Below are 12,705 nucleotides of genomic sequence, written 5' to 3'. Positions count from 1 at the left end.
TAGGTGTTAAAGAACCTGGGTCAGAACTGCTGGACGTTCAGCATGTTTGAAGATTGATGAAGGTAAAGCCCGAAAATGACATCAGACATTGTTAGGACTATTCCTGTGGCAAGGAATGCCCTGAGCCTCAAGCTTACTGGGGCTGCTTGTCTCTCCCTGTGGAGGTTTTACGCCAGGAACATCTTTCATCCCTCGCAGCTCTTGTTTGGAATGTATTGCTGGACATTCAGCATGTTCAAAGGTGGATGCTGGTAGTGCCGGAAACATGAGATCAGACACTATTAGGACTGTTCCCTTGGCAGGGACATTCCTGAGCCCCAAGGTTACTGGGTCTTCTGGTCCTCTCCCTCAGGAGGTTTCAGGCCAGGAACATCCTTCATCTTTTACAACTTTTGTTTGTGTCCTATTACTCGATCTTTAACATGGTTGAAGTTGGACACTGGTAGAGTCCGACAATGATGTCAGGTACTTTTAGGACTGACCCTTGGAAACGAAAGCCCTGAGATCCAAACTTACTGGGGCTGCCAGTGTGCTGCCTGGAGAGGTTTCAGACCAGGAACATTTTTCTGCCCTCACACCTTTTTTTTGGGTTATATTGCTGGATATTTAGCAGTTTCCAAGGTGGACACCGTTAAAGCCAGAACATGTCGTCAGGCAGAAATCTGTCCACTCCCATGGCTATGAAAGCCCTGACCCCCAAGTTAATGAGGCTGCTACTGTGCTACCTGGAGAGGTTTAACACCACAAACATCTTTCATCCGTCACACCTTTTGTTTTGGATGGATTGCTGTATGTTTTGCACCTCCAAATGTGATCACTGGTAGAGCCGGAAAACAACGTCAGGCCCTGTTAGGATGGTTGCATGATCTATGACATTCCTGAGCCCCAAGGTTACTGGGCCTGCTAGTGGGCTACCTTGGGAGGTTTCAGGCCAGGAAAATTACTGGGGCCTTGCAACTTTTGTTTGGGAGCTTTTGCTGGACGTTTAGAAGTTTCAAAACTAGAAGCTGGTAGAGCTGAAAACTGATGTCTTGCACTGTTCTGACTGTTCTACTGTCTATAAAAGCCCTGAGCGCCAACGTTACTGGGGTGTCTTTTGGGCTACCTGGGGAGGTTCCTGGCCAAGAATATCTTTATTCCCTTGCACCTTTTGATTGGCAGCTATAGCTAGATGTTTAGCATTTTTGAAGGTGGATGCTGTTAGAGCCAGAAAATGATGTCAGGCACTGTTACAACCGTTCTTTTGGAAAGGAAAGCCCTGATCCCCAAGGGTACTGGGGCTTCTAGAGGGCTACCTAGTCAGGTTTCAGGCCAGGAACATCATTCATCCTTAGAGTCTTTTATTTGTGAGCTACTGCTGGACGTTTAGCATTTCTGAAGAGGGATGCTGGTAGAGTCTGAAAATGACATCAGGCACTGTTGGGACCATGACCTTGGTAAGGAAAGACCTGAGTCTCAAGGTTACTGGAGCTGTTACTGGGCTTCCTACTGAGGTTTCAGGGCAGGAACATCTTTCATTCCTCAATTATTTTTTTTCTGGGGGGGTATATTTATTGCTGTAGGTTTAGCTTCAAAGCTGGATGCTGGTAGAGGTGGAAAATGACATCAGGCACAGTTCGGACCAACCCATTGTCTTTGAAAGCTGTGAGCCCCAAGGCTACTGGGGCTGCTACTGGCCTACCTGTGGAGGTTTCAGGCTGAGGGGGTTTGACCCAGGCTAGAGGCCAAACGCACACCAAAGCTGCTCTATCACTCCCCTTTTCAGATGGAAAAGGGACAAAATATGTATTGGGAGGTTTAGGATTCGAGATAAGGCCAGGGAGAGATCACTCTGAAATCAGCATCATGGGCAAAACAGACTCAACATGGAATAAAGGAAAGAAAACTCATTTATTAAAACTACACCACACCCCCAGTGACACCAGAGCCAGGTAATGAGAAGTGAGGCCAGCTCTTAAAGCACCTTCCCCCCACCCTTCCCTTCTTAACAGACTTCATTTTATTCCCCATTTTTCTCCCTTCTTCCCCACCACCATGGCAGGGGGAAGGGCAGGGAATGGGGGAGTGGGGGTTTTGTCACTTCCTCACAAGCTGCTTTCCTTCTCCAGATCTTAAACCACCTGTACATCCCCCCATCCCTCCCCTCTTAGCAGACTTTACTTTAATCATAAATTCACTCCCTTCATCCCCCCATCACAGCATAGGGAAATGCAGGGAATGGGGAGGGGGGGTTTCAGTCTGTTCCTACTGAGTTGTTTTCCTTCTTAGCTTGGGAGGGGATTCCACACCCCCTTTCCCTGAGGCACCGTGGGGTCCCACCCACAGCAGACAGTCCTGCATGAACTTCTCCAATGTGAGTCCTCTCTATCAGGGAGTCATCTCCTCACCAATTGCCTCAGCATGGCTCCTTCCATGGGGTGCTGACCTTCGGGCCCAGACTGCTCCAGGATGGTCCCCCACAGAGTCACAAGTCCCCCAGCAAACCTGCTGCAGCATGGGTCGGTCTCCTCATAGGCCGTAGATGTTCTCTGGTCCTGTCCTTATCCACGGGCTGCAGAGGGAAGGTCTGCTTCACCAGGGTCTTCTCCACAGGCTGCAGGGGAATCTCTCTCTCTGGCACCTGGACCACCTCATTTTCCACCCCCCTCCTTCTTCCCTGGCCTTTGTGTCTGCACAGCTTCCTACATCTTCTCCCTCCCCCCCAGCTTCCTACATCTTCTCACCCCCCCCCCCCCCCAACATACACAACCACATAGAGACAGAGACCAGCAGTGTGGTGCTCAACTCTAGGCTGGGGCCAAACCCTGGTGAAAGGTTCCAGCACAACACCCACACATGAAGGCAGCTCTGACATGATGGGTAGAGAACCAGCCACAAGGGGAAGAATTTGGTCATTCCAGGGGATGCCATATCAGTCAGAGGTGCTGAACTGGAATCTGGTCATGAGCAAATTGGGCTACACTGGGAGGAGTGTAGCCACCCTTCTGGTCCATCTGGACTCTGCATGGGTGAGGCCACCGCTGGAGCAGTCAGTCTCAGTGTGGGGCTCCCCAGTTCTGAGGAATGGGGAGGAACTGTCACATGGGCAGAGAAAGTCTGCCAAAATACAGTGAGGGGTCTTGTGTGGAGAGGCTGAGAGACCCGGGCTTCTTTAGCCTGGGGAAAGGGGAGGCTGAGGGAAGCCCTCTTTGTGCTACAGGGAAAGAACGTAAGAAAGGAAGTCAAGGTGAAACTGCAGCTTTGAAGGTCAGAGTTGCCATGAGGATAAAGAAATATCACTCTGAGGGCAGAGCTGTGGTGCTTAAAGTCACTGGGAGGAAGTGTGGATGAGCTGGTGCCTTTCCATGTGTGGGAACAGCAGGTGAAGATTGAGAGAGAGCAGAACAGGCAGAGACATCATGGAGTGAGATCAAGGTGGGGAAGGGGGTTGGGTGCCTGCAGCCTACAGGGAAACAGCACAGGCGTGGGGCAGTGTGGGATGGGCTGTGGTGCAGACGGACAAGGGTGCCAGCCAGGTCTTTGGCTCCTTGACTAGAGATGATATCCCTGCCACAGAGGCCTCAGAGGCACCACATTGTCCTCACAGTCATAGAGGATCATTGCCTCCTTACACCCATGCCAGGGGAGGACACCATGTGTCATACCACTGTCTGTCCCTTGGTGTCACTCCCCACATCCCAAGGAAGAGTCTTGAGACACAGGTGGGGGTCAGGATCTCCCTGCCCAGGGGCTGGGGGTCAGCACTTGGCATTTCTGCTTCATCAGACCAAGCCAGGGTGTCCTCAGCATCAGAGCTGCCTGTGCTTTGCCTTAGTTTGTCCTCATGGCCTCCAGTTGTCTGCTCTAAGGAGCCCATGGGGTGGCTTTGTCAGTAGTGACTGTCGGTGGGGCCTGTAAATGTTTCAAGGTACTTTGGGCATCACTTCTGACTAAACATCTGGAGAGGTTTCATCATTCTTCTCTTGCTACCTTGAGGTCTGTGGACTAAGAATAAAACACACCATGGGGCTCATTAACATCCAGAAAGCCCTTACAAGCATGGCTCTTCAAGTCATTTGCTTTAAAAAAAACAATAAGCCTTGTACAACTAATAGAGGAGAGGTTTGATTTGAGCGATGAAAATTTCAAAGGAGTTTCACAATGGAGGGTTTTTTCATAGGAAAAAATGTTTCTGTCATATCTCAGATCATGGAAGAAAGTTGAGCAGCATGCTGCAATGGGGGCTGGTCCTGAGGTCACCTAAAGAGATCTGGACAGGCAGGAAAAGCAGTTTCTTGACATCCAACCCTGCATGGAGAACCTTGCTCTTCCCCAAGCCCAGCAGTTCCCCTGCTGGCCTCCTGGGACTCCCAACACTTTTCCTGGCATCATCTGTGCTCACAGGCACAGACAGATTTCTCTGACAACAAACAGCAGTTCAACATGATCCAGTTTAATACCCATGAAATCTCTCTCCCCAGCTGCTGCTACGGCCAAGCAGCGTGTGAAGGGGGTCAGCTTTCAGAGGAGATTCTCTCCCAGAACAGTTTTAATCAGATACATAGAAAGGTCACTTATCATCACACTGACCTTCAGACATAACAGTTCATTGGACTTCTGAGAGATGGGACATTTTCCAACTCTCTGAAACTCAAAGGAAGAACCAGAGAGCTGAGCAGCATCTGAATGTCCAAAAGCAAGTGGAGGTGGAATCCTGTGATCAAAGTGAAGTTCATCCGTCCCACAAGTCTGCTGAAATGATGCCCTTAGGCATGGCTGTGCCATCAGGAGAGGTGGAAACACCTGAACGACAAGGGAGATGAAAGAGGCAGACTGGTGGTGAGGCAGGTACGGGGGAAGGGGAGTGTTTCTTCTGCTGCCATGTCTGAGTCAAAAAAGACCAGAGATACTGCATGAGGAATGGGATGAAGGTGTTATTACATCAGAGACAAAACAGAAGGAAAAAGCCCCACAGCACCTAAAAATCCCCACTAAATACTGACTGGTCCTAATGTGAGTTCCATGACCAGCGATATGCAGAAGGAGATCAGCAGTTTGTTGCTGCTTAGAAACATCCTGTCATCCATTTCCACAGGGCATCCTTGAGCTCCTGGTTCCTCATGCTGTAGATGAGGGGGTTCACTGCTGGTGGAATCACTGTGTAAAGAAATGACAATACCAGGTCAAGAAATAGGGAGGAGATGGAGGGAGGCTTCACATAGGCAAACAGGCCAGAGCTGACAAACAGGGAGACCACGGCCATGTGAGGGAGGCAGGTGGAAAAGGCTTTGTGCCGTCCCTGCTGCGAGGGGATCCTCAGCACAGCCCTGAAGATCTGCACATAGGATACCACAATGAACACAAAACACCCAAAAAATAAGCAGGCTCCAACCACAAGGACACCAGTTTCCCTTAGGTAGGCATCTGAGCAGGAGAGCTTGAGGATCTGGGGGATTTCACAGAAGAACTGGTCAAGGGCATTGCCATGGCAGAGGGGCAGTGAAAATGTGTTGGCTGTGTGTAGTAGAGAATAGAGAAACCCACTGGCCCAGGCAGCTGCTGCCATGTGGACACAAGCTCTGCTGCCCAGGAGGGTCCCGTAGTGCAGGGGGTGGCAGATGGCAACGTAGCGGTCATAGGCCATGACAGTGAGAAGACAGAACTCTGTGACGATCAAAAATAAAAAGGAAAAGAGTTGAGCCACACATCCTGTGTAGGAAATGGCCCTGGTGTCCCACAAGGAATTGGCCATGGATTTGGGAACAGTGGTGGAGATGCAGCCAAGGTCAGCAACAGAGAGGTTGAGGAGGAAGAAGTACATGGGGGTGTGGAGGTGGTGGTCACAGGCTATGGTGATGATGATGAGGCCATTGCCCAGGAGAGCAGCCAGGTAGATGCCCAGGAAGAGGCAGAAGTGCAGGAGCTGCAGCTCCCGTGTGTCTGCAAAGGGCAGGAGGAGGAACTGGCTGATGGAGCTGCTGTTGGACATCTGCTGCTGTCAAGTGTGGAGACCTATGAAAGGAGGAAAAGACACAGTGAGAGGTGATGGAACTCTTCTTTTAGGAAAACGTCTTCTAATTCTTAGTAAATGCCTTCAGATTGACTCCCTGGATTCAGGAAGACTTTTGTCAGGACCATTTTGGGATCTCTGCTTTGTTCTGGCTTGAGCGTGCCACTGCTGGGAGGAGGGTCAGCTGTGGGCTCTCGAGAACTCAGTCCTGCCTGGCAGCAGTCAGTAAGGATGGTGTGATCTCAGACTAAATCCCCTGTGGATAGGAATGAGCTTTTCAGCACTGTCACTCCAGTTTCACCCGAGGACAGAGCAGAGCTTTGGTAATGGTGGGACAAAGGCCGCAAGGACAGGAAGGGAAACAGTGAGAAACAGTCCAGCCAGGGCTGCAAGGACAGGGACAGACAGACAGGTACTCGCAGGTTTCTCAGACAGAAAATGTGGAAGTCTGGGTGCAGAGTCTGTGCTGGGTGGCAGAGACCAGGGGGTTGCTGTGGGAAAGTGTCAGCACGGTGGGTGATGTCTGGGAGGTACCAAATCCCCACTGCCAGGGCATTGCTGGGAGCAGCTCACACTTCCTCCTTGCCAATGTCTCTGCTAACTGCAGCTGTCCCTGCAGCTGCTTCTCTTTGCCCATCTCACCTCCTGCTCTGTGCTCACAGACCTCATCCAACCTGCCCTGTGCTCAGCTCTGCTCTGCAGACCCCTCCTGGCATCAGGGCTCTGCCCTGGGAACCTCTGTGTGTGCAGGGCTCAGGCAAAGCTCCAAAGTCTTAATAAGAATTGAGTTTTCATTGCATATTCTTTGGGGAGAAGTAAGTTCTCATCAACCACAGCACAGCCCACAGGAGAGGAACAGTCAAAGCAGACACTGCCTTGCAGGAAAATGCTTCCTTGATGTTGTTTTTCAAAGCCCCTTTGGAATGTCTCAAGAATCAGGTGGAGCTGGAAGTAAAGCTGACCCAGGCAGCATTTTCTTACAAAAGAGGGAACCTGTGCTGCCCTTCCCTGGGTCACTCCTTCAACCCACAGCTGCTGTCTCTATCACGGTGGAAAGCCCACAAGCCAGGCTGAGTTCTGACCCCTGGCAGCAACAGAGTCCCTGCCCCAGCACACAGCCCCTGGGTCACAAGGACCCTGCTCACAATGATAGACCTGGGCACCCCTCAGCCATGCCCAGGAGAAGACAGCTGTCCTGCCCTGTCCCTCTGATGGGGCAGAAGGACATCCCTTCCAGGCAGCACCTTCTGGTCCTAAGGAGAACCTGTCCTCCTGACAGAGCCCACACACTGCCCCATGTCCCAGCTTTAGGAGATCCCTCCAGGAACAGAACCTGCATTGCCCTGCACCCACAGACATACCAGGGAGAGATTTCTCCTCCAGTGAGCTCTCAGCATCCATCAGCTCTCTCAGCCTCACAGGTCTCCCCTCGGTGCCTCCAGGCAGTGTCCCCAGCCCTGTGTGCTTGGCAGAGGAGCTGCTCCTGGCCAGAGCTGTCTCTCTGCAGCACTGCAATATTTCTGAGCTCCCACTGCCCATCCCAGGAGCCCAGCCCAGCTCACAGCAGAGGAGCAGGTGAAGACATCATACTCTCCATCCCCTCTGGGCTCCTCCCTAGAGCTCCAGGGAACCTTCTTGGAAAGTAACTGAAGTTCTCACTGACTTTCCCTCCCTTGGCTGGGGAGAAATCCTTGTGTCCAGCAGAGTCCTTTCTCCTGATCCAACCAGAGCTGGGCAGGACAATCACCTTTCCTTGTCTCTGCATGAGACAGGACCCCCAGGCAGGGACAGGCAGGGGTCTCTGTCCCCCTGCAGAGGTTAAGGAGCATGGCTGCATGGGAGCTGCTGGTCCCAGTGCCCATGGGAATTACTGATGGTGGAGGCCAGGAGAGAGTTGCTCAGACACCAACCCCTGTTGTCAGCTGAAGGGCCAAAGGTGGTCCAAGAGACATGAGTGGGTTCAAGGTCCAATAGAGCAATGCTGCCTGGGATGAGGAGCATTTTTGAGCCAGGTGGGGAATTCCTTTGGCCAAATGAAAAGACACCAGATGGTCACAGTTAGGACCATCCATACCCAGAGGCACCACATCTCCAACAGCAGTTCCATCAACCAGTTCCTCCTCCTGGCCTTTACAGAACCCATGGGAGCTGCAGCTCCTGCACTTCTGCCTCTTCCTGGGCATCTTCCTGGCTGCTCCTCTGGGCAACAGTTTAATGATCATTGTTACAGTCTCTCCAACATTTCCTCCTCCCTCAGCAGCCAGTCCCTGGCTGGCAGAGTTTGTGGAAAGATTTGACCAGGTCGTAGGGCAGTTATCACCTCCTACAGCCTGTGACTTTACAGCTGCACAGGCAAACAACCCTGGCAAACTGACACACCACCTGATTGATGGGTGCCTTGACTACATCATCCCAATCCCATCCCCATCCCAATCCCATCCCTACTGTCCTGGATCTTGCCAGGGAAGAGTTAGCCTCCCCAGGCAGGCAGCACAGGTGAGCTGAGTTAGCCCAGGCTGTTTGCCACACCACTTGACATCACTCCCCCAGAAAAGGGGCTTGTTGGGGAGGGGCACTCCTGGTGCCTCCAGGGTAGTACAAGTGCAGCCGAGTCATCAGATTGGTCATCATGTTGTGCAGCTACTGGGTCATAACTGGGTAGAAGTGAAATTCACTGTGGGCTGTTCTCCTTTCATGGTGATTTGGTCAGTAAACTGTCCTTAGGCCAGCCCATGGAGGCTCTGTCTGTTTCTCCTGTGGGAGTGAGTTAGCGGCATGTGCTGCTCAGCCACTGGTTGGAGCTGAACCACCACAGACCTTTTTGGTGCCCAATATGGGGCCTGAAGGTTTGTGATAACGGTGGAGGATGAGGTGAGGGGTGCTTTCTCCTCCCCTTTTCCCTTTAGGATTTTTACAGCATCTGTTGAGAACGTTGACTATCCCTGGGATGTTCAGACCAGCATATGTGTCTTGCTCTCTCTCCTGAATGTCTGTCTGGACCTACGTGTTACCAACAACTGTGCCAAGAATATTGCCAAGAGGTCTTCCCTGGGCTGAAGGGTCAGGGGTGGCATGGGGTGTGGGAGGGCATGAAAAAATACCTAGACAAGAAAACCAGATCCAGAGGCACTGTGGCTGCCCAGGCCTCAGAAACCAACACCACAGCTGAGCCAGAAAGAGCCCTTCCAACAGGCACTGGAGCTACCCGTGCCTCAGAGAGTGCAGCTCCTCCAGTCTCCCCAACAAGCACCAGGGGTGCTCAAACCTCAGAGGCCAACCCCAGAGCTGATCCAGACAGCCAACCAGCACGCCTGTCAGTCACCTCTATCCAGAAGAAGAAATACATGGAGAAATCAGTCCTCATCGGGAGAGATGCTGATGAACTGGGACCATTGCAAGGCCCTGAAGAGGCAATACCAGAGGTTATAACCCGATCCTTGTCCTTGAGCTGAGAGACATGAGAAAAGACTTCAGCCGCCTTCCAGGGGAGCACATCATCACCTGGCTACTGCGATGCTGGGACAATGGGGCAGGCAGCAGGGAGAAGGCAGGGAGGCCAAGCAGCTGGGATCCCTGTCCAGAGAAGGAGGCAGTAACAAGGCAATTGGAAGGAAGGCTTAAGCCCTCAGCCTCTGGAGGTGACTTCTATCAAGGGTAAGGGCAAGGTACCAGTTCATTGAAGATGTTGTGTATTGGCCAGACCAGTGGATGGCCATGGAGAGAGATATCCATTATCTGAGGGGATGAGCCATGTGAGAGATGATTTAGTGTGATTCTGATGATCTGCAGCTCCATGCATACTGGGCATAGACTTCCTCTGGAGAGGGCACTTCAAAGACCCAAAAGGGTACCAGTGGGCTTTTGGAATAGCTGCCCCAGAGACAGAAGACATTGAACAAGTGTCTCTTCTGCCTGGGCTGTCAGAAGACCCTGCTGTTGTGGGGCTGCTAAAGGCTGAAGAACAGCAAGTACCAGTTGCTACCATGATGGTGCACAGGCAACAATACCACACCCAACAGAGACTCCCTGATTCCCATTCAGAAACTGATCATCAACTGGAGAGTCAGGGAGTGATTGGTAGAACCCGCTCACCCTTCAACAGTGCAATCTGGCCAGTGCAGAAGCCCAGTGCAGAGTGGAGGCTGGTGCTGGACTATCGTGCCCTGAATGAGGTCACGCTGCCTCTGAGTGCTGCAGTGCCAGACCTGCTGGAACTCCAGTATGAACTGGAGTCAAAAGCAGCCAGATGCTACACTAAAACTGACATTGCAAATGTGGTTTTCTTGACTCCTTTGGCAGCAGAATCCAGGCCACAGTTTGCTTTCAGTTGGAAGAGAATCCAGGACACCTGGGATCGACTGCCCCAGGGCTGGAAACACAGCCCCACCATCTGCCATGGACTGATCCAGTCTGCATTAGAGCTGGATGAAGCCCCAGAGCACCTACAGTATATTGATGATGTCATGGCATGGGACAACATGGAAGAGGAATTTTTTGAGAAAGGGAAGAAAATGATCTGAATTCTGCTAAAGCTGGTTTTGCCATCAGACAAAGTTTGGGTAAGGGACCTGCTTAAGGAATCCACTTTTTAGGAATAAAATAGCAGGATGGGTGTCGTAAGATCCCAGTGGATGTTATCAATACAACAGCAGCCATGTCTCCATCCACCCTCAAAAAGGAGACCCAAGCTTTCCTAGGCACTGTGGGGTTCTGGAGAATGCATATCCCAAACTACAGTCTCATTGTCAGCCCTCTCTACCCTGTGACCAGGTAACAGAACGATTTCAAATGAGCAGTGAGAAGCCTTTGAAGAGATCATACAGGAGATAGTCCATGCAGTGGCCCTTGGGCCTGTCCAGACTGGGCCAGATGTAAAAAATGTGTTCTACAGGTCAGCCTGGGAGAATGGCCCTACCTGGAGACTCTGGCAGAAAGCACCAGGGGAGGCTCAAGGTCAGTCTCTGGGGATTTGGAGTTGGGGCTACAGAGGATCCAGACACTGTAACAGAAAAGGAAATACTGGCAGCACAGGAAGGGGTTTGAGCCACTTAAGAAGTGATTGGGACTGAAGCCCAGCTCCTCCTGGCACCCTGACTGCTGGTGCTGGGCTGGATGTTCAAAGGGAAGGCCCCTCCTACACACCATGCCACTCATGCTACGTGGAGCAAGTGGGTCACACTTATCACACAGCGGGCTGGAATAAGAAACCCCAATCACCCAGAAACCCTGGAAGTGATCACAGACTGGCCAGAAGGCAAAGATTGTGGAATATCACCAGGGGAGCAGGTGACACGTGCTGAAGAGGCCTCACTGTACAGTGAACTGCCAGAAAATGAGAAAAAATATACCCTGTTCACTGATGTGTCCTGTTGCATTGCTGGTAAACATCAGAGGTGGAAGGCTGCTGTGTGGAGTCCCACACGCCAAGTTGCAGAAGCTGCCTATGGAGAAGGCAAATCCAGCCAGTTTGCAGAGGTGAAAGCCATCCAGCTGGATTTAGACATTGCCAAAGGAGAAAACAGGCCAAATATTACATATTTCTCTATACTGTTTCCTGGATGGTGGTCCATGGCAGATGGTCTAAATAATAAATGATGTTGTGAACCTCCCCAGGACTCTGAAAACGTAAGATCTGGGCATGATGTAGATGGTGTGGAAACAGGGGTGGATAATGTCCTGGTTCTATCTAGGCCAGAGCTCACCTCCCCAAGCAGCCAGCAAAGCTGAGCTGAGTTTACCTGGGCTGTTTTCCACACCCCCTGACATCACTTCCCCATGAAAGGGGCTGGTTGGGGAGGGGTGGTCATGGCATGGTGCAGCACTCTGTTATTGTTGGGTTTGTAAGGTACTCTCTGTGCTATCACTGGCTGTGAGTGAAATTGGGGCTGTTATTGTTCCCCTTTTATGGTGCTTTTGTCAGCAAAATGTCCTTATCCCAGCCCACAGAGGTTCTGTCTGTTTCTCCTCCGGGAGTGAGCGAGCAGCATGTGGTGCTCAGCCATTGCTTGGGGCTGAACCACCACAGTTTCCAAGCCACAAGCAGTGAGATCTCCAGGAGAAGGTGGTGGGAATCTGTGTCCAAGGCCTTGCTAATGTCAAGGTAGACAACATCCAGAGCCCTTCCCTTGTCCAAGAAGCAGGTCAGCCTGTCATAGAGGGAAATCCAGTTGCTCAAACAGGAGCTGCCCTTATGAACCCAAGCTGACTGGGCCTGATCACCTGGGGGTTCTTCATGAACTGGATAATGTTGCTCGGGATGATCTGCTCCATCAGCTTCTCTGGGACTGAAGTCAAACTATCAGGCCTGTAATTGCCCTGATCATCCTTCTGTCCCTTATTATATAGGCGGTTACGTTGACTGACCCAGTCAGCCAGGACTGATGGAAAGTGGCTTGGTGAACCCCCCTTGCCAGCTCTTTCAGCACCCTTGGCTGCATCCCATTCAGCCCCACAGATCTGTGCACATCTCTGTGGTGCAGCAGGACCATCTCCTCCTGGATTGAGGTGGGCTCATTCTGCTCCCTGTCCCTGTCTCCCAGCTCAGGGAATTGGATTCTCTCTGTACAACTGCTCCTATTACTAAAGACAGTGGCAAAGATTTCATTAAGCACCTCAGCCTTGGCCTCATCTTTCCACAATGTTTCCTCCTGAATCTGATAGGGGATGGAGGGTCTCCCTGCTCTTTCTTTTATTTAAATGGAGGACAGATGAATTTC

The 12,705-nt window shown here is 51.5% G+C and overlaps 1 protein-coding gene across 1 annotated transcript; it reads right to left on the bottom strand.

Moving 5' to 3' along the window:
- Nucleotides 1–5,044: 5,044 nt before the first annotated feature.
- LOC311203031 (olfactory receptor 14A16-like) lies at nucleotides 5,045–5,968 on the bottom strand (the record flags this gene model as incomplete). Its single annotated transcript, XM_084277669.1, has 1 exon — nucleotides 5,045–5,968. The coding sequence occupies one exon, from the start codon at nucleotides 5,966–5,968 to the stop codon at nucleotides 5,045–5,047; it is 924 nt and encodes a 307-aa protein (XP_084133795.1).
- Between the last annotated feature and the right edge of the window lie 6,737 nt (nucleotides 5,969–12,705).

This window comes from Gallinula chloropus, assembly GCF_964237585.1.
Source record: "Gallinula chloropus genome assembly, chromosome: 35".
In the NCBI taxonomy this organism is placed as follows: domain Eukaryota; kingdom Metazoa; phylum Chordata; class Aves; order Gruiformes; family Rallidae; genus Gallinula; species Gallinula chloropus.
The sequence above is the reverse complement of the archived record's forward strand: the minus strand, read 5'-3'. Positions and strand labels throughout refer to the sequence as shown.